The sequence below is a fragment of the Medicago truncatula genome, chromosome 5, assembly GCF_003473485.1.
Source record: "Medicago truncatula cultivar Jemalong A17 chromosome 5, MtrunA17r5.0-ANR, whole genome shotgun sequence".
Classification (NCBI taxonomy): Eukaryota; Viridiplantae; Streptophyta; class Magnoliopsida; order Fabales; family Fabaceae; genus Medicago; species Medicago truncatula.
The window spans coordinates 20447119-20470191 of record NC_053046.1 but is presented as its reverse complement, the minus strand read 5'-3'; the positions used below and the strand labels follow the sequence as shown (position 1 = coordinate 20470191).

The 23073-nt window shown below is 31.3% G+C and overlaps 1 protein-coding gene across 1 annotated transcript; it reads left to right on the top strand.

The window, feature by feature from the left end:
• Positions 1-230: 230 nt before the first annotated feature.
• Positions 231-21361, top strand: LOC11442092 (agamous-like MADS-box protein MADS2). The gene is made up of 8 exons (XM_024783947.2): positions 231-716; positions 8720-8801; positions 16728-16789; positions 16883-16982; positions 18615-18656; positions 18746-18787; positions 20748-20878; positions 21108-21361. The coding sequence occupies exons 1-8, from the start codon at positions 532-534 to the stop codon at positions 21196-21198; spliced, it is 735 nt and encodes a 244-aa protein (XP_024639715.1). The 5' UTR covers positions 231-531; the 3' UTR covers positions 21199-21361.
• The last annotated feature ends 1712 nt before the right edge of the window (positions 21362-23073 follow it).

Sequence of the window (23073 nt, the reverse complement as noted above, 5' to 3'; positions counted from 1 at the left end):
AGTAGACGTTGTCCTATAGACAAGTTTATTTCCACAGTTTGATCATTAAATTGATCAAGTGTATGAAGAAAAAAAAAAACTTACACCTCATACAAAATTATTTTGTTTGTGCATATAGCCAATATTTTTAATGAATAACCAAAAAAAATGACAGAAGATATTATTGTGGCATCAGATATAATGTGAGCACTAGGGCTAGTATGCTAGGATAGATAGCAACTGCATTATCTTTACAGAGGTTACTTTCACCTACTTTAAAAAATGGTCAATATATTCCCAATATCTACCTTTTATTAAAACAAAACCTTTAGGTAATAACCATAACAACCAAAACTCAAGGACATAGAATATCATATCATCATAACCTTACACAAACAAACAAGAGGTAGAGGAAACTTTTTGCAGAAAATAGTCTACAAAATATATTTATTTATATATATACTGACTCTAATTTCTCTTTCTTCTAGTATTCTGAAAAAGCAAAGTTTTTTTTTTTGGTCATAAAAAAAATATATATAAAGCAATAAAATAATGGGTAGGGGAAAGGTAGAGCTAAAGAGGATTGAGAACAAAATAAATCGTCAAGTTACATTTGCAAAGAGAAGAAATGGAATGCTGAAGAAGGCTTATGAACTCTCTCTCCTTTGTGATGCTGAGGTTGCTCTCATTATTTTCTCTAGCCGTGGAAAACTCTATGAGTTTTGCAGTGGAACTAGGTACATGAATCTTTTTTTTTATTTTTTATTAATTATTCTCTTGTGTGAAAAATCTTTGAAACCAATTATTTGTGGATCTTTTTCTCTTGATGCTTGAGTTGTTTAATTAATTGCTTAAAGATTATAACTTGTTGGTGAAAAATTTGTGCACATATTTTTCATCATGATATTTTTTTATCTCTTTTTTTGTTTATGGTCTTATATGTTCTTTGTTCTTTGGGTTTCATCATATGGGAGTAACTAGATTGCAGCCACAATCCATGATGAATTTTATTAAATTATTTCTTATTGTTCTTTCTGTTTATGTTTGATTCAAAATTTAGTAAAAATATTGCAAAAAAAATTAATGAGATTAAACTGACTTTTATTATAATTTCTTTGTCATGTCGTCTAATTATCATAAATTAAACCCTATCATGATATATATGCTTAAAATCTACAAATTATCAGAAATTAAATCCTTTTATGATATATATGCGTATATAATTGTTAGTATTATTTCTCCAAGTAGTAAATTATTTTTAATTGCAGATTGAAATTTCTCCTTCTAAAACTAAGTTTTATTTTTTTATTTTTAATTATGGAAAATTAAAGAAAGGAAAACTGTCTAGAAGAGGGAGGATGGTCTCCCTTTAATGGAGCTTCAAAATTTTATAGAATTGTTGAAAATATAATAATTCAAAGTCATTTATTTATCTTGTCTCTAAGTTGAATAATAATATGCCTAAGTGAGGTCATGTCTTTGATGTTCTGTCGGTCTTGAGCAAAATTATTTTTGATTTAGAAACATGTATGTTTCTTATCTTTGATACCCTTGTGTTGTCAGGATATGATTCTTTTTCATAGAAAGATAAATTAGCATTTGATCGTACAAAATGTCAAATAAAAAAAACAAATTATCATTCAATTTAAGGGATGATATTAATTAAATAATTTATAATATTTTTATAAGCATAATTAATTAATTGTTGAGAAACAAATCTTACTTTTGGCTTTTTGTTTGTCTTACAGCAGAATAATACCTCAAGTCTTTGTTTTAGGAACATTTTGACTGACAATGTTTTCTTTTTACTTACATAACCAAACCTGATTTATTTTTAAAAAGAATATAAACTTACTTTTAAAAAGACTATAAACTCAAAAAACACTTACAAAGAAATTTGTATATTTAGCTCATTTCAATGCCACTAGCATGATTTAAAATCACAATCTTTATATCCAAATCATGTCTTATCACCATTAGACCAAATTCTTTGAGTTAATCAAACATATATAGTTTCTGAATAGAACTCTTTTTATGGTTACTTGTATATAATTTTTGTTAAAAAATAAGTTATTAAACCTATGATATTGAACACTTTAGGTTTTTAAGTTAGTGGTCTAAAAAATAAGTTATTGGACCTATGATATTGAAGAATGGATTTTTTTTTTTAAATGAATGATTTTTGTTTCAAAAAATAATAATAATTTAGTCACATCACTTAACATTATTTAATCATTTTCTTTTTTATTTATATTTTTGGATATTGTCTAATCATTAATTTGAGATTGTGTCACAAACTTCATAGATAGATAGTTTGTTCTCATTGGACTTACTTAGAGGTAATGGAGGAGTCTTTTACATAAGGATCTCAATTAATTACCGACGACTATAAAATGATCATCTCTCTCTTCAACAATAAATGAGACCTACGTTAAAAATAGAAGAAAAGTAGATAAAAGTCGGTCCTATTATATCAAATTCATATGATTTTTGGTCTTTTAATTTTATTTTTTATTTTCAAAATGAACACATTAAAGTACATATTAGTCAACTTAAATAAAAACTCTTTTTAATTTAATATTATTAAAGTCATTGATTTCTTAACAAATACTTTATTAAAAAATTAGAACTAAATGATGTTTATACTGAGTTAGACAAATATTATCATGTCCTTTTATAAACGTGGGGAAATCCTTGAACTTGAAGTCTAGCAGAAGTAATTAATTTTAGGTTATATATAGGCCGTTTCTTCAACTGATAAATATTTGTCTGGTTGTTTTCCAGCTATATTTGGACCTTATTAATTACTGGCATGCATAGCAGCATTTTAGTATTACTTTCATGTATATCATCATATTTCTCACACACCTAGTGTTTATTCCTTTGTCATGTATATCATTTTTTTTTTTACTAGCTTTTTTATATAGTAGTGATATTTGAACAACTATTTGTAACAATTTTTGTAACAATTTACTTTTTCTATCTTTTTAGTGGTAAAAAACAGTAAAGAGAAAAAAAAAAAATAAGAAGATAATGTTTATATAAGAGATATAGTTGTAAAAAAGTTGTCATAAAATGGTTTTATAAATATTATTTCTCTTTTGTACATAATTAATATCAAAAGAGCCCTTAATACAAAACAAAAAGAGTAAATTACACTCCCCTCCCCTCAAAGATGCTTGAATTACATTCTCCTCCCCTCTTAAGTTAAAATATACACTTTACTCCTTCAATATTTTTTTTTATGTTAAATTTTATACTCCCCTCCCTTATAAGATGCTTGAATTACAAATCCCTCCCTTAATAATTAAATATGCACTACACTTTAATCTATTTGAACATAAATAAATATTCTTATAATATATATTAATTTTGAATCACCATTTAAGAAAAATTACTTCATTTCTTTATAGTTTAAATGTCAATGATAATTAAATTTAAATATATTGTTATTAATTTTATAAATTAGAGTATAAAATTAACTTTTAAATAATCATGCTTTAATGATTTTAGTAATTTTTCACATATTTTAATTTTGTTTTGGGTTATTTCATATTTTATAATAGGGTTTAAAACTACATGTTAATGAAATTGTGAATAAAAAATAGCGAAAAATATGTATTCAATTTTTTATTATATTAAAATAGACCCGCAATACTATTTTTTTTAAGTGTGTTAAATTATTATTTTTTGCTAGATTATTAGAAATAATAAAAAAGAATATTGATGGAGTAAAGTTTAGATTTTAACATAAGAGGGGAGTGGGATGTAATTCAAGCTTCTCTTAGGGGAGGGGAGTGAAATTTTTTCTAATATGTTTTGAATAAAAGGGGAGGAGAGTGTATATTTTAACTTAAAAGGGGAAGATAGTGTAATTCAAGGATCTTTGAAGGAAGGGGAGTGTAATTTACTCAAACAAAAACCAAGCTAAAAACTGTTATGCTAATGGAAAACATCCTTAACACCGACTACACATCAAGGAGAATAATGAAACTATTAAAGTTGCATACCAACGCTTAAAACACTAGTAGGACCAAAGCTAATAAATTCAAAACATCAAGGATTAACAGCCACCGAAAGCATACCAATCAATTATAATTGCTAATGGATGAACCAAAAAACACTAGTAGCATAATAGCAACCAAAACAGAAAAATTTAGCACCAAAAGTGTGGTTAGTTAACTATAAGTTTGTCCCAATGAATGGTAAATTAATCATTAGTTTTGACTATAAATAAGTTTTATGTTTGAATATATATAAGAGAGGTAAACCATATAACATGGACTGATCCATCATACCAAAGTTTTTCCAAATACAATTTATATATTAAAGGATGTCTTCAAGAACTAAACTACTATTTGGACCTGTGTGATGCACAAAATTTAATTATTGTAGTGACTAAGTAAATATTTGGTATATTTTTGGAGTAAAAATTCGCCAAAAGATCTAAGGATATCCAACAATATTAGAAACGGATCCATAAAAAATTTGAAAACTAATTAAGATAAAAAAAAATAAGAATTTCAACTTGTTATTAAAGAATATATAAGAAAAAGAATTTCTAATTAGAATGATACAATTATTACCTACAATACATCTAAAATGGATAGAAAGATAGTTGTGTGCACACCGCTGCTAGAATATTTCAAATTTAACAATAAATATTAATAGTGAGCATTATTAATTCAACCAAGAAAAATAATAGTGAATTATGTTAGTAGGAGGAGTCAACTCTTTAACGTTAGGCTTAATAGATTTTTTGGTCCCCTAATTAATTTTAAATTTTCATTTTGGTCCCATTATTAATAAAGTCATGTTTCGGTCACTCAAGTTCATCTCCGTATGTCAAAAAAATCCGTGTCCGTTAAGTTTAACACCAAATATATAAGGTGGACCAATATTGTAGGTGGTCTATCATAGACCTTATTAATTTTTTTAATTTAAACCGTTTGATCTTTTTAAAGAGGATACTATCATTGAATTATGCAAGTCTATTTTATCTTACAGTAAACAAACAACACCTAATTTTATTTCCTTTTCATCATCTTCTTCTTCCTCCCTTTACTTCATAATTCAACATCACCTTATGAACAGATGAACAACCCCAAAAAAATTTCTAGAAACAAAACAAAACAAAAATCAGATAATTAACCTCTCTCTTTCAAATTCCAATTTCTTATTCATTCGTTGGTTTCCCAGAAAAGCAAAATCCCAAACTTTCTACAACATAAACCCATAAATCTATACAGCACAAATCCACAAACTTATTGATCTGTCAACACAAAATCCAGCAAACAAAATCCAATTGTAATCTATAACAAAAATCCAATGTTGTTGTTTCACAAAGTCCTTTCTTCACACTTCACCTTTTCAAAACGATGTCGTTTCACAAAATCCCAAATTATTGAAAACAATTTTCTTCAATGTCAGCCACCGATGGTGTTGCAATCGCCGCGGAAGCCGCAACCGTAATTGACATCTCGTCGAGAATCATTTCTATAGTCCACCACCGCTTCGTAAAAACATAGAAAAACAAGAACAACAAAGGTCTTCACTTTCTATAACCTCATCGGAAAAAATAGACCCGGTTATGCTTCCGGTTACTCAATTTCTTCACGCTCTACTTCTGATATATCAATTTTGATTTATTTTTGGAGTATATTACGCCTCATGTTCCTGCACAATATCTTCCTAAGGTTTCAATTTTCATCACCTTCAATTCAATTACGTTTTTTATTTTCTTTTGAAGAGTTCAATTAGCATAATCATGGACCGTGTTGGTGAATTAGTGAATAAATGAGATTTTAAATAAAGGGTCAATGTTTGATTCATAAAGGAAATGCCACTGAAACTCAAGATTCAAAGGACTAGAATGGGAAGGTTGAAGAAGAGGATTCGATTTTGCAGAGAGAAGAGGGAACTTGAAAGAGAGGGTGAATGGAGGAAGATAAGCCCTAATTTATGGGTTTCTAAAAAAAACCTTGCCTTTTATACTTGCCACGTGGGCAAAAACTAACATAAGTGTGAGGCTTTGACAAAAAGGATTTTTTTTGACAGATGGAGGTAAAATTTAGGGAGTCAAACATGACTTTTTATTAATTATGGGACCAAAATGAAAATTTGAAATTAATTAGGGGACCAAAAAACCTATTAAGCCTTAACCTTATTACTTGTGCTCTTACGTTACGGTTCTCTTTTATTTATCTTATATGGGTCCCTTTTTTTAAACAATTATTTTTTGTTGTAAAGAGTAACGAGTAGTGATATATTGGCAACAAATAATACAAGAAAATTTGATACTGTCAAATCACAAATACCATAGAAGAATATAAATTATAGCAATAATTTACACTTTAGTTATAATGTGAATAATACATAACATGTTTTATAGGAGTATACAATTAAAACTATTTGGAATTAAAATTCTTAATGTCCTAAAAAAGGGATCTGCCAATTTTTTTATATATAATTGAGAACCTCAAAACACATCAAGCCATACAACCACCAACACCTAATGAATGATAAAAACTACCACACCATACATATAAAATGCATAAATAAAATCGATGTTGTCTTGCAAAGAACCATTGTTAGGCCAACACTTTGATGTTACTCACCACTTCAAACAACAATATAATCACCTTCATACCTATGAAGAAGACAAATGACTCATTGATAATGGAAAAATGAAGAAAAACAAATGTGAAAACACCATTAGATTAGAGGACAAATAAAATAATAGAGATCGATAAAACCATGTACAGAAATCAATAGTAACAAATATCAAATTACAAAACTTTTAAATTCAATAGCATATCATATGCATATAAAATAAAATAAACGACAACTAATAAATCAGAACCAAATGTATTAAAATAATAACATGATTTGGAGGAAAAAAATAGAAGAATTTGAAAGAAAAAGTGACAGAAATAATTGATTCATGACACAGTAAGTGGTCAAAGAATTCATACATATAACATTTTGGCATCAAAACATGAGATATACTAATACCCACGTAAGAATCAGTTTGTTGACTGGGTGGAGAAACAATGTATTCTTATGGGAGATATTAGAGGTTGATGTAAGAATTTAGTAGCCCAAAAATAGAGAATGGAAATTTAGTAATAGAAAACAATTATGTACATTTACGACTTGTAATGTAACATACGATCAATAATTGAGAGGATTAGGGTTGGGAGAGGCATAGAATTAATAAATTAATTGATAAAGGAGTTTTGTGGAAGGACGAAATTGAAATGAGGTGACAAAAAATGGAGGAAAATATAGGCAAATTAGGTATTAGGTTTTGCATGACTATTCTCTAATTATATAATAATAATGATGATAATAATAATAATAATAATAATAATAATAATAATAAAATAATAATAATAATAATAATAATAGATGTTTGTAAATTTGTATTATCATAAAATACTCATTAACTAAAAATGAAAAATAACTTATTAACTAAAAATGAAAAAAAAACTCATATATACGGTAAATAATGAAGTTGTTGGCACGTTTTATTCCAATTAATAATGTTAGGATTACAAATAAACATAGGCTAGTGAAATTAGCCCAAATAAAATTGTTATTATGCCTAAAATAGTATATAGTATTCAATGATAGATGCTCTTTTGGCCCTTCTATTTGCTTTTTATCATGAAAAAGAACATTGATAGTTATCTCTTTTTTTTAGGGAATTTGATAGTTATCTCTCGAAACTAATAAAAACACAAAATATTGTTTGGAAGTTATCTAGGACAGTTTGCGCATTTGTGTGGAACAAAAGAACAACTATCGTCTTTATTTTCATTAAGCAATTTTTCAGACATTATAGTTTTAGCCACACCAAAAAAAAATTCCCAGATCCACCCTACCATATAATTAATGTGTTTAGGTTTTTTGTGGATATGCAGTGGCTGATCTTTTTGTGGTCCTAAAGCATTATCTCATTCTTGTTTTTTACACATCTTTGATCTCCCCCAACACCTTATATAAATGCATGGAGAACATGATTAATTCTTTGAAGAATCGGTGTATAGCTCTAAAACTGAATCATCACGGAAAGTGACGGACTAGGAATCGTCATCATGTGATTGCTTTTCAGCCCTATTAAACCTTGTGTTTGTTATCAGGCTTTTCAGCCCTTTATTAAAAGAAAAAATTGTTATAGGATTGCCTGCATAATTAGTCCACAACCTGACCAATTAGAGTGTAGTTTTTGTTGAAGTCATGCTTTATATTGTGAATTGGTATTAGAAATTTGAGAGACTAGAAATTGTGTGATTTTCTCCTCAAAGGACCCAAATGTGGATAATTAGTGTTAATACAACTCTACCTCTTGGAAATGACTCCTAGCTACGAAAAGAGGGAGTATTTGTTTATTTTCTGAATGAATACATTGTCCATTAAATTGTAATCTTAGATAGTCTGTGTTTAGTACAACCATATATTTTATCTTGTTTGCTCTTCAGAAAAAAAATAAGGTCATGTTGGTTTGAATCCTACATACAACATTGCACTAGAATATTTAATATAATAAAATAAAAACTATACGATGTATAATCCATGGTTGTAGCTTTTGGGGGAATATGAAGTGATAATTTTTGGGTCTTTTTACTTGGCTGTATTTTTTTATGTGATTTATATGCTCTTCATTATTTTATCCTTCCATTTCCTTAATTTCAAAACATATATAAATAATTATGCTAATTTCTAGCTATGGTTTTAGCATGGCCAAGACAATTGAACGGTATCAAAGATGCAGTTATGGAGCATTGGAAATAAACCACCAACCTGAAATTGAGACACAGGTGTTCGTTTTTCTTATTTAGACTTTAAATGTTTTAAGTGGATAAATAAGCTATCAAATGTAAACCTAATTATACATGTATTCTAACCAAATACTATATGCATTGTGTTGGGCTCAAGTGTTAGTTAATCTAATATCGAATAGAAAAAAATGTTAACTATTGCTTTTTCCATCCCTATTTTTTTTTTCTGCTCGAAAATACACTTTGTTTGGATTATTAAATCGGAACGATTTTTTGGATTATAGAATTTTTAACCTACTTACAATATGATTATATAAAATCATATGTAGATGTTAATGATATACATTTCAATTAATCTACCCCAAGATTTATATTGTATCATCAAGATTAAGGGTTTTATCCTTTTCAATCTTGACTCCATCCCTGACCTTCTTATGAGCACCAACGTTCACTTCAAGGTCACGGTTTCATACAAGGTAGAAATCATCATCTCCTATTACCTCATAACCCGGCGCTCGACTTAGTTCATTATAGGCTCATCCTACCGACATATATTTCTTCCAATTTATTTGCATCTTCAAGACATTGTTGTCTTCATAGCACGAAATTTGGAGGAATTGGACAACCATCCCTCAAATATACCATCATAAAATGATTGATATTCACGTGTGCTAGACACTTCATTCGGTCTTTATGCGAAGGTTCACTGCGTAGAGGGAAAAAGGTTTTCGATTGCACTTTCTTGATGGACAGTAGAACCACCACATGCATGTATCTCTATGGAATAAGGAAACCCATATCCGGCATAATTAGCTATTTATCCGTTGGAGCGGGACCAATACCATCACCGGGCAGAGCGTGTAAGACATCTTTGAATCATTTACCGTTTACCCAACCCAATCAATCGGCGATAACAATCACTATCTTCACGAATAAGCTCTTTTAGAAGGTGATAATCGATCATCTAATAATCATCAACAGATATATTTCCTAGGCTCGCGACTACACAAAAACCACAATAACCATCACTAACTACATCCATCACCTTTTTCAATAAATTCATGCATGAACGACGATCATAGGTCTTTGTGTGGGAAATTGACTTTACCCAAATATGGCTTAGGAGGATTAAGAGCCATATTACTTTTACATGCACTTTTCCTAATTGACCATGTTGACTAGGTTTGTGAAGCCTGTGTATTTAGATCCCAAGAGTCAACATGCTCTCAGAGTGAAGGCGGTCGCTTTGTTGACCGTTGATGGTCGTATTTGCCAAGTCTGGCAAATCTTTTACCAAGTAATAAAGTGTAAGTAAAGTATCGTATGCCTAGGGATTTTCGTTCCAACTACGCAATTAGTGTTACTTACTCAGGGAAAATAAACAATAAAATATAATAAAAGATAGGGGTTTGCAATTTAGTTTGTTTGCAGCAGAGCAAGAGTTTATGAGTTAACCTATTTTTGATTGCAGAATGTTAGCGACGGTTATGGTTATTAAAATCTCCTATATTAATTTATTGGATTATTTAATTAATGGTCAAACATTATTCAGATTTTACATCTTCTGTCTAAGTGATGACTATGTGAGGTTTTATTACCTTACAGTTGTTGAGTTGCACCTACAAATCACATGAGTTTATACGTGTGGGGCCTTACTCTCTCGGAGGTTTTGGTTTATTATTCAGGTTAGTGTTTAGGGTCTTTAATTATGTAGGGAGATACACTTTTGCACGTAGAGGTACGTGTGGGTTCTTACTCTCTCAGAGGTATTTGAATCAATGACGGACATTAGAGTTCCTAAATTCAATATGTTCTAAAGGTTCCCTCGTCAATTAAATCTTATAAGGATATAGACATATTCTCCCTCTCGGTAGTTCTACAAATGGGCAACCATATCTCATCTACATTACCAAGGATGTAAGAAGAATAAAGTTATTATGTTGATTTATATCCTTGAGTTACTACATTTCCCTGATTGCGTGGTCCACTATTAGTTACTTCCTGATTCAAGTAGGTTTACACCAATATTAAGTATGTCACCTTCGTAAGTACCGTTATCGCAGGGCTGGTTCACTTCAGAAGAAGCAATGTCTTACGCTATAGTAAAATTAAATAGGATTCGTAAAATAAATGAATAAAAGACTTAAATTAAAATAATCCAACAAATAAAATAGAGATTCATCTTAGAACCTACCCTAATAAGGTTTTGTTACTCATGGTAACAAAAGACAAATTACAAAAGAAATAAAATATATCCTAGAGACTTAGAGTGAGGAGAGACTCCTCCCCTGAAGCTCATGGTGCTTGTCTTCCTCTTGAACCGCTTCATTCTGAATGAGAAATAATGAATGAGAGGTTTGATATTTATAGGTAAGTTTACAACTGGGTTTGGGTTGAAAAATAGGGCTTTTCCACTAAAAAAGTGGAAAAAGTAGTTATGACTCGCTCCAAACATGCCTAAGGCGCATGGCTGGGCGCATAAAGCCAAAAATCTATGCCCCAAGCGCATGCTTCATGCCCTTGGTGCATGGCAGCATGCCTGGGGCGCACGAGTGTGCTTTCTTGTGTGTAATGTTTCTTCGTCTTTTTGGGTGTTTCGTTCCTTATAAGATGTACTCTTCGGACTTGGGAACAAAATTTCTCCCTTTGTAATGTCTTGTGAGGCCTCTTGAGGCTTTGTTCATGGGGTTCCCAAGGTCTTCACAAGTCTTCAAAATTTCTTCAAAACACCATAGAATTGCTATGTTTCATAAAATACTAGAATTACATGACTCAAATAGAAAACGTTACAAATGTCCTAAAAACCATAGACAATTGTTATAATACTATTGGCTCGGGTCTACACCCAAAATGATAGTTATTGATGGAGGAACAATGATTACATCTAGTTTGTGTAAGGAGAATTTCATTTTTTATTCATTCAAGTGAAGATTACATCAAGTAGATACTTATTTATAATCAAGTATATAAGTGTATGAGCTAGCTTGCTTATCAAGTAACCTTACTAAACTAACTCAATTACACACTAAGTAGCTTAAGTAATAAGCTCTAATATCTAACAATGCCTCCCTTAAATTGTACAATACCAGAAAATAGTTTACAAGAGAGTAAGTCAATCTGATCGATCAAGAACACCTAGTTTAGCTCTCAGCTTGCAAAAGGTTTCAAGTTTGAGGGGCTTAGTCATAATGTCAACCAATTGATCTTGTGAGTTGCAATGCTTTAGTTCCATGACTCCATCTTGGGGTAAGTCCCTAAAAAAATGAAATCTCACATTTATGTGCTTGCATCTTCCATGCATGATAGGATTCCTAGATAGTTTAATAGATGAACTATTGTCACAATATATCACAGTTGCTTCCTTTTGATCCTTCACACAAATGGCTTAAAATTCTTCTTAGCCAAACCCCTTGACAAGAGCATGAAGCTACTGCAACATTCTTAGTTTCGGTAGTGGAAAAAGTAACAATAAGTTGCTTCTTAGATGACCAAGATATTGCACCATTTTCAATGATGAACACATAACTTGAGATCCTTTTCCTAGCTTATGTGTCACCATCATAGTGTGAATCTGACCAACCAACAAATCTCACCCTTTCTTCTTTCTTATACATGACTCCAAAGTTAACAATTCCATTTAAGTATCTCAGAATTCTTTTAGTAGCTGACAAGTGCATTTCAGTAGGTCTCTCCATGTATCTAGCAACTAAACACACTAAGCATGCAAGGTCAAGTCTGGTAGCAAGAAATTACATTAATCATCCAACAAAATGATTATACTTACTTGCATATATAACTTTGCCATTTTCATCTTTCACCAATTTACTTCCAGTTACGATTGGATTGCACACCATGTTACAGTTTTCCATTTCAAATCTTACCAAAATCTCAGTAGCATACTTGTTTTGACTGATAAAAATTCCCTCAACAATCTGCTTAACTTTTACTCCAAGGAAGTACCTCATTCTTCCTAGATTAGTCATAGCAAATTTCTTTTGCATTGATTGTTTGAATGATTCAAACACAACAATGTCATCTCCAGTGTATATTAGATCATCCACATACAGGCTAACTATTAGCATCTTTCCATTAGAGTTGTTCTTCAGAAAGAAAGTATGTTCATGAGAGCATTTCATAAAATTTTCTTGAGCAAAGTAAGATTTTATCTTGCTATACCATGCTCTAAGTTCCTGTCTTAATCCATACAAGGCTTTCTTCAATTTGTACACCTTGCTTGCGTCTTCTTTCTGATAGCCTAAGGGTTACTCCACATATACATCTTAAATTAGCTCTCCATGAAGAAATGCATTTTTAACTTCAAGTTGATAATCTTTCAAGAAAAAAACATCAAGCTAATAAACTTTTCAGCCTTTACATACATCAATTGCTAGAATAGCTCTTATGGTGTCCCATCTTGCCACATGTGCAAACACTTCATTGTAATCAATTCCAAGCTTTTGAGCATATCCCTTAGCTCTTACTCTGGCTTTGTACTTCTTAATTTCTCCTTTCTCATTCAGTTTGGTCTTGAATACCCATTTGACACCAATTTTTTTTTGCAACCAACAGGTAAAGTAGTAAGTTCCCAAGTGTTATTGCTTTCAATGGAGTCTATTTCTTGCTTCATTGCTTCTCTCCAAACCTTCACTTTAGATGCTTCCTCAAAGGTGTTGGGATGAAATGAAGCACCAAATAGAGCCAGATTATTCAGTTGTTCTTCTTCTTCAGCATCTCTTCAGTCACATAATCATCTAGATAGCTTGGAGGATTTCTTGTTCTAGGGGGAAGCTCTGATTCATCAAATGACTCAAGATCCATCTCTTCTTCATGATCTAAAGAAACATTCTCACTTATATCTTCAAGCTTAGGCATCTTAGGATCTACTTCATTCACTGGCACATCATTTGTGAACTCTATCACATCATCATCAACTAGTATTTTACTTGCTTATGAGTTTGTTGCAGCATTCCAGTTCCAACCTTGTGATTCTTCCAATATGACATCTTTACTTATCACAAGTTTCTTGCTTTTAGGGTCATATAGCTTATAAGCTTTAGATTATTCACTTAACCCTAATAGAATACGTCTAAAACTCTTATCATCCAGCTTCTTTCTCTGAGCATCTGGCACTTGTGAGTATGCAATACACCCAAAAACTTTGAAATGATGCACTGATGGTTTCACACCACTCCATGCTTCTTCGGGAGTCATATCTTTAACATATAATGTAGGACTTCTGTTCAAAATATGAGTGGCCAAAACAACGACATCTGGCCATAAAACCTTTGGTACATTTTTAGCTGCAAGCATGCTCCTCACCATGTTCATCAAAGTTCTATTCTGTCTCTCATATACACTATTCTATTGTGGTGTGTGAGTGTTAGTAAGTTGCCTTCTGATCCCATTTGAGCTACAAAATTCATTAAAAATTGCAGAAGTATATTCATCTCCTATGTCTGGCCTTAAACACTTTATCATACATCCAGATTCTTTCTCAACAAGACTCTTGAAAACCTTGAACATTTCAAATGCTCTTAACTTTTCTTTCAAAGTATATGTCCATGTTTTTCTACTGAAATCATCAGTGAAGGTCAGGAAATATTTGCTACCTGCATTATAGTTTGGTTTAATAGGGCCACATATATCAGAGTGAATCAATCAAAGCTTCTCTAAAGCTCTCCATTGAGCTTTCTTTGGACTAGATTCTCTATGTTGCTTCCCTAACAAGAAATCTTTGCATTTTTCTTCAATTTCTTGCAATTTTGGAAAATCTTTCACCATTTCATTCTTTATTAAAATCTTCAAACATTTCCAGCTAAGATGGGCAGATCTATAATGCCATACTCTAGCATCTTCACATTTTTCAATCTTTAAGCATTCATGGACAATAACTGGTGCAGATATGATGAACATTCTAGTGGTGCTCATTTGTGTTGACTTAATCATTCCCCTCTCATCATGATTGAACCTTGCAGGTATCTTTCTTAAACACAATTGTCAAGCTCTTTTGCTGAAGTTTTCCAATACAAATTATTTCTAAGCCCATGCAAGTAATAAACATTGGTTATAACATGAATCATACCACCAATGAGTAACTTCATATTACCTCTTTCCATAACTGACATTTTGGAGTCATCTCCTAATTTCATTGGTTATCATCAAAATCAAATAACCAATCCTTTGTTCCTATCATATGATTATAATAACCTTAATCAAGAAACCATACCTCATCTTTGACATTTGTGTTCAATCATGTTTGAGCCATGAGATGAAATTCACCATCTTCAAATTCAGCATAATTTGAATTTGGTTCCCATAGATGACATTCATTCTGATAGTGTCCTAGCTTGTGACACTTATTGCATTCAACTAAATCTTGTTAATTCTTCCTCCACATCTTCCTCTTTGCTTGAACGCCCTCTTCCTCTCCCATATCCCACAGATCCTCTTCCACCATTAGAAACCTTCAAAGCTTGCTCAGTATCAGTTTCTTGGTTTTGAGATTTCATGCGTTGTTCTTGAACAAGTAAACTACTATGTAATTCATTAATGGAAAGTGTTGTCACATCATTGGATTCTTCAATAGATCACACCACATAATTGAACTTGCTTGTTAAAGATCTCAAGATCTTTTCAACAAGCAGAGTTTGATCCATCTTTTCACCACGAGTTGTTATCTTGTTTACAATAGAAAGTGTTATTGCAAAGTATTCATCAATGGATTCGCCTTCTTTCATAGCAAGAATCTCAAATTATTTGTGTAATGCTTGCAATTGAGCACGTTTGACCTTTGTAGAATCATGATACTTCCTACGCATTGCATCCCAAATATCCTTAGCTGAATCTTTGATCAAGTTTCTTTCCTTGATTGTTCTATCAATGGATGAAGAGATAGTTCTTCACCTTAAGATCACAAAGCTTACTATCCTTCGCAACTTTCTCTTGTTCTGGAGTTGGATTTTCAGGAGCATTGATCATGCCAGTTGTAATCAAGCTCCAATATTCTTTGGAATGAAGCAGATTTTCCATTAGCATGGCTCAATGATCATAGAAGCCATCACACATAGGGATAGAAGGTTCTACGAAATTTGCAGAATCCACCATGGATGAATGCATAGAGTTTGAGAGGAATAAGATGAAGGAACAAGCGTAACAAGATTGTAAAAAAAAAATTCTTACCAGAAGTTGTGCTTTCTAATTCTTGGTACAAGCCCTAACCAGACTCTGATACCACCTGTAAGGAGAAATTCATTTGTTATTCATTCAAGTGAAGATTACATCAAGTAGATATACCTATTTATAGTAAAGTATCCAAGTGTATGATCTAGCTTGCTTATCAAGTAATCTTACTAAACTAACTCAATTACACACTAAGTAGCTTAAGTAATAAGCTCTAATATCTAACAGTTTGAAATTATTTCGAAAGGGGTGTTCGGAGACATCTCAGAGTCAAATGAATCGGAAAACGATTTACTTACAAAATGACAATTTGTGGGGAAGGTGTGCCACAAAAAATTTAGGTGGATTAGAATACTAAAGCTCTTGTCTGGAGAGATATGTTAATCGTTGAAGTGCTTTATAGCTCCACTACGAAGGGGTAAAGGTAGTGAGGGATTCAAATTGCGTGGCATTCAGTGATTTGGGATATTTAGAGAGCAAGAAACGAATTGATCATCCTCTCTTCCAAGGTTCCAAACGTTGATGAAATTGTCGAATTGATAAAGTGTGCTTATTGGAGGTGGCTTTCGGCTAAGAAAGAAGGAGGACAATGTATGTACTCCTTGGGAATTTCAATTTTTCCTTATTTAAAACTTTAAAACATCAAATCCAAATAAAATGTGAATAGATTGAATCTACTTAAAAATTAACTTAAGATTTACTTTTAATAAACTTTATTGCCCTAGAATACACTTTATTGGCTTATGGAAAACCCTAACATGCATGTATCATCATGCCCTTGAATAGAAGCGCTATCAAGAGTATATCAAGCTAAAATCAAAAGTTGAAGCACTACAGCAAACACAGAGGTACAATGCTTGACCATATTTTTATTTAAGAGTAGTTATGAATCTTTGTATATATTGGTTGTATGAAAATAATAATACATATTCATCCTGTAGGAACATTCTTGGAGAAGAATTGGAGCAGTTGGATATCAATGAGCTTGAGCAGATAGAACGTCAGGTAGACTCTTCCTTGAAGACAATCAGGTCAAACAAGGTATGCAAAAATTATTTTGCATTTGAGTGTGTTGAACTAGGTTATTTTGCACCTATGAATTATGATGATGTTATTTTGCACCTATAAAATATTAACCAAAACAAGTAACTTTTTAGAAAAAGTGATGTAATTATTACTTTAATTAAAAATCAAAACTTCTATTTTCATGACAAATTATCTATTTATAGATTCCATAACTATTACCTTGAGGGCACTGGTTAGCAAGATCCGAATAGTTATTAAGTAAAGATAAATTTCAAAGTGAGTAGTGCTTGCAACACTCTCCTTTCAACCCTCTCTCCACCATTCACCTTCTTATTAGCTTAAATCATGTTGGGTTTCAAACTTTGAAAATGGGTTTCACGAAAAGTGATGGGTCATGTATTGATTTCATCAAACAAGAGAATAAGTGTTAAAGAAAGTGTTGAAAAGAGAGTGTCTCTAACATTCCTCATTCCAAAAATAATACTACAATAGTTTTAGAACTGTATTCCTGACCTAAAATTGTTGACACCACTCTCAACACTATTTCAATAACTTTTACAACTATTGTTGAGTAATATTTTTCCTAGTACATGTTTTCCTAGTCATGTAATGTAAGGTAGAGGTTCTACATTCCTTTAGATTTATGAATTTATGAAAGGGAGAACCTTGGGATGTTAGAAACAAACTTGATTTTAAACTCTAGATTCAATCATGTTAATCATCATAAAAAACTAATATACGAAAGCATGCATGAATTCATGCTTATACCAAAATATTCATTAAGAGAGTCTTTCGTGATTATTTGTCTCCTTGTGATCATAAGATATCAACAATAGCAAGTACTAGTGTGATAGGAGACCATGATCTCTTTATTTATAAAACCTAAATTAAGGTTAATTATTGGTATTTTCATTTTAACCAATCATAAAACTAGAATTACCATTTAATTTATAAACATTAAAGACATACCTTAGTAAATACTCATAAGTTCACTTTATCAAACCTTATTAAATTATTTTAATTGGATTAATGATCCAACACGGGATTCTAATGAAAATCCATATATTCAATTTAAAGTCTACCAAATGCTTTAAGTGTTGTTGATAAATTCGAATGATACTTTGGTACCAATTAGGAACTTGTTCCATTAACACTCTACCAACAACAAATGTCTTGCTAGTGTCTTGGTTTCTGACACTGAGAATCTTTTTAATTGTTAGTGTCTTGGTTATAGCATATAAATATGTAGGAACACTTCTTTTTTTTTTTTTTTTTTCGCACCGGTTTCCGATCCACCAATGGTGGACGACTAATCCGGCTCATGCGTAGAGGCATGCGCACTGGCGAAGTGTTGTTCCACCTGGGAATCGAACCCGATATTCCCCGGATACATCCTTGAAAGGAGCTCCTTGCCACTGGAGCCCAAGCAACTTGGTTTGTAGGAACACTTCTTACACATACATTTTTGTCGTCTGATATGACTTGAAGAAATTAATTGTCAAATTATTTGTCTACCAAATTGCTTTTAGGAAATATTCCATATATAGCATAGTTGTTTTAAGTTCTTGACACCATAATCATAAGATACTGCACTAGATTATGATACTTCTATAAACAATAAATTTATTTATCTGTTCCTGTCTCCAGACACAACATATGCTTGATCAACTTACGGACTTGCAAAAAAAGGTAAAACTTGTTTCATTTTCTATACCATGCTTTAATATACACAACATGTACTTATAAGTTTCCCAACTTCCTTTTTGATGGACACACAGGAAGAGATGCTACTGGAAACTAATAATATTCTGAGGAATAAGGTATATATAGAACAACTCTATACTAAAGATTTATTTAGATATGATGCTCATGTTCAATCCTTGTAGATATTTCTTTAAATTTTGGAACTTAGTTTATTAACTCTGAAGAATGCCTTAGCAATTTTTGAAATATGCATTCTTTTATAAAGACCTAAGAATCCTAAATTTGACAGCTACAATTTTTAGCTAGAGATTCCTTTGTGAGAAGAACATTTTCTTAGTTTTTATTGAGAGAATGTTTTGCTTTTTAGACTTGATTTACGAATGAAAGTATCTCTCCTTTTGTAGGATCCAAGAGAGGTTACATATTCTTTACATTCAATCCACACCTACCAATAACTAATTTCATAGCATGATTGTTTGGATTAGATGTGAGACTGAAAAAATCACAATGAGCCTCTGATTTTGAAAAAAAACTAAATTTGTAGATTCAACAAAATCATGGTGCCACCGTAATTTTGTCAATCTACTAATTTAAAAAAATTAATAATTGAACTACAACCCTTGAAACAAAATGACCTTAACACTTGACCAGCCTAATGAAATTGAATAGTATAAGATGGACGACACATTATTGATAGGGAAGGCTTTTGTGGAGAACTTATGGTCAATAAAGGTGATCCTAAGATGGTTAAATATTAACTTATTTAAATGTGAACTTCACGAAAAGTAGTTTGTTTGGTGAGGTATTCTTCCATGATCACAAAACTAAATCAATACTGTTTGGACACACACATCAAAAGATGATGTTTAAAATATTCAATCATTTTTTTTATCAATTTCCTCTTTATTATTAAAAAAAATATTTCTTTATGTGTGTGTGACCAAACACTTTTTATTTGATCATGTGATCATATTAGAATTTCTCTTGTTTGGTATACTAGTTAGAGCGAATCCTAGAAAGGCATCTTCGCGGAACACAATGTTAGGGTTCGAGATGGGTGTTTCATGGGAATTTGCCTCCAAGTTGTGCTTAGTGTGAGGGCACTCCGGAGGTGGAGGAACATTTGTTTGGGTCGGGTGAAAACTACTTATACTTCAATGGTTTTTGGGTCGGAAATTGATTACTTCAATGGTTTAAGTTCCCTAGAATGTCTTCTAAGGTAATTTGATCTTTATTGTGAGTTTTTGCTTAAGATTGGTCATTTTTTGGGAGGGTGAAAACTACTTATCTTCATCAATTGTAATGGTTTAGTGCCCTTTATAGTTATCTCATCTTATTCAATAAAAAAATTGTTTGCTATTCAAAAAAAATAATAAACAATGAATTTCATTAATTTATTAGAGGTTGTTTGAATTCATTTTTACTTTTACAAGCTTTATTATCAGTCAAATTGAAGTGCAGAAATAAATAAAGAAAAATGAGAAATTCTTGCATGGTCTATCACCTAACACTTCATATTTAGTCTCAACCAATGAAAATATGATATATAATTTAAATTTAAAAAACTGTAAAATTAAAAAATAATTTTTTGTTGTTGTTGTTGTTGTCTCTCTAGATCATGTTCAACCATTTATTCAAGCGGTTTCATTACCAATATATGCAACTGAAAGTGCACCTCCATTAAATTTAAATGATGTGTCCTATTTTCATTGGTTGAGACTAAATATGAGGTGTTAGGTGAGAGACCATGCAAGAATTTCTCAAGAAAAATTATGTGAAAGTCTTCATCAAAATGAAGTACAACAATTATGAGAAAATAATGAAGTACAAAAAATAATTAATGAAGTACCAATAAATATTTCTTTTCCTATTGATGGGACTCATGGGAGTAATTGAGGAAAGGTAGGGTCCAATTTCATCTTCAAATTTGGAACTGTTTTGTTTGTTTTATGATTTTGTTTTGGTAAATAATTGTTTTTTTTTTTTATTGCTCAAAACTTTTCAAAAGTTTATTTTTGTTTTCATTGGGTACCACATCATTTGATTAAGCCTATAATGTCCTTGTGAATTTCATAGTTGGAGGAAATTAATGTGACCCTTCAACCAACATGGGAATCTAGGGAGCAAAATGCAACCTATAGTGACCACCCTCACCAATCAGAGGGATACTATGAGAAAGCACGTTGCAATAGAACATTGCAAATTGGGTAATGTTTTTCACCCGAGTGTGTTTGGATGGGGGAATGTTTTGAGAGAATGTAATGTTTTGAGGGAATTCAACTACTTTAAGGTGAATTCTATTGTTTGAATTCACCTCAAAGTAGTTGAATTCCCTCAGAATATTACATTCCCTCAAAACATTCTCCCATCCAAACACACTCTAATTGTTGAAATGTTTGTTTTTTCAAGAAGCTGATTATTCATTCTTCTCTACAGCTACAATTCTCAGGCGTTAAATGAATCAGGTGGAGATGCAGGAACCTCATCTCATACTGCCAATGACTTCATGCATGGATGGATGAACTGAATTTATAAATTAATTTAACAAAAGATTCTGAAAAATTAAAGCTTTTGTTTTCGCCTAGAATAAAAGGCTATAGATGTCATGCAACATAAATTCTTAATGAGACATGTTTCTTTGAGGAATTTGGAAAATTCTTGCCAAATTCCATTTATCCAAACTATATTGATTAATCATGTATAATCTACTTCTTTTAAACTTAATGAAATATTTAAGTTTTCAAATATAAGAAGCTATTAAGCATGTTATATAGGGCTATTATGATTGGTGTTCAATCCTAGCATGTTAACTCATTGGACTATTGTTTTGATGGATGCTAGGAAGACTTCTCTAATACTCACTTTTTTTTTTTTTTAAATTGCTCTTTAAGCAGCTTGTGGTGTTCTCAGACACCCAAAATGACGTATTTGCCACCGACGACACTTAACCGTCATTTGCTATACAAAAACAACAATTAACTTCTGTTTCTGAAAACTTTCGTATATCATTCAACTTTCTTTCACCACACTATTCATTCACCAGCTTTGTTCCCTGTTTCATCCAAAAACCCAAATGTTCAATTTTTTATTTATTTTGTTGCAAAATATTTATCTCAAATCATTGAAGGAGATTATTAAAAGGTTTCTATAAACATTTGATGTCAAGAAACAAGTATTGCATCTTTTAACCCGTTTACATTGTTGGATTGTTCAACTATATTTTCGTGTAGTCTGACAAAAACACCTAACAACAGTTAAATACGATGGGTACCAGCGACCGTTAATTGTCGTCGCGGCCCAATATTTGATTTTTTTTGTTTTGTTTTTATTTTCCATTTTATTGCATGTAATGAATGAATTTATTATTAATTCTTCTTGTTTTTTTTTACAATGTTTTGTTGTTTATTGATAGATATTTTTGAAAATATGGTTGATAGTTATATTGAGTCAAAACGAAGTAGTCGAGTCTTCCATCGAATTGAAACCATCTATGGTTGATGTGAAGCGAAATGATGTTAAAGCTTTCGATAATGTGAAACCTTCTATTGGAGCTTTCGTTGATGTGAAATCTTCTCTTGTTGGTTCCGTTGATGTGAAAACTTATGTTGTTGGTTCTGTTGTTTCGAACTTCGTGATAATATAGTAGACATGACACCTTACTTTTTCACCAAAGATACATAGAAAGTAAGAAATGATATGATTGATTGGGTTTGTTGACAAGAAAGAAAGTCGGGCTTTACTTTGATTATAGAGAAATCCACTTTAACAACCCAATGTTAGTGTTTGCTTGTGAAAGAAGTGGTGAGTACAAAGCACCGAAGAAGAAATTGAAGCTTGAAGACAAAAGTTCAAGGAAATATGGGTGTTTGTTTAGGTTGCATGCTTATTTAAAGAAGGAAAATAATGAATGTTGGTTGGCAATTCTTAATGAAGTTCACACCATATGTTGGAGCCAAAGTTTGAAGGTCATTTTCTTATGGGTAGGTTAACTAAGAAAGGTAAGAAGGTTGTTGTAGGGATGACAAAGAGTTTGGTGCAACCTAAGAATATTCTAATGAATTTGAAGAGTAAAAGAAAAGACAATTTAACAAATATAAAACAAGTGTGCAATAAGACGTGAAAAATACATAAATCTAATTATAACTGAAAATTCAGAGATGCAACATCTATTCACATACAAATATGTTCATTTCATTATAACCAAATGTGAGTCTTCTACTATTTCAGATATATGATGAGTTCATCCTTAATATTAAGTTGCTTACCACTACTCCAATAGTTTTTATCATTGACTACACCTATAAAAGAACGTGTACGAAATTCCATTGTTTGTGATAGTTAGGTTAACCTCAACCCAAAATACATATTTTGCTAGTTTTGAACTTAAAAGACAATATTCCAA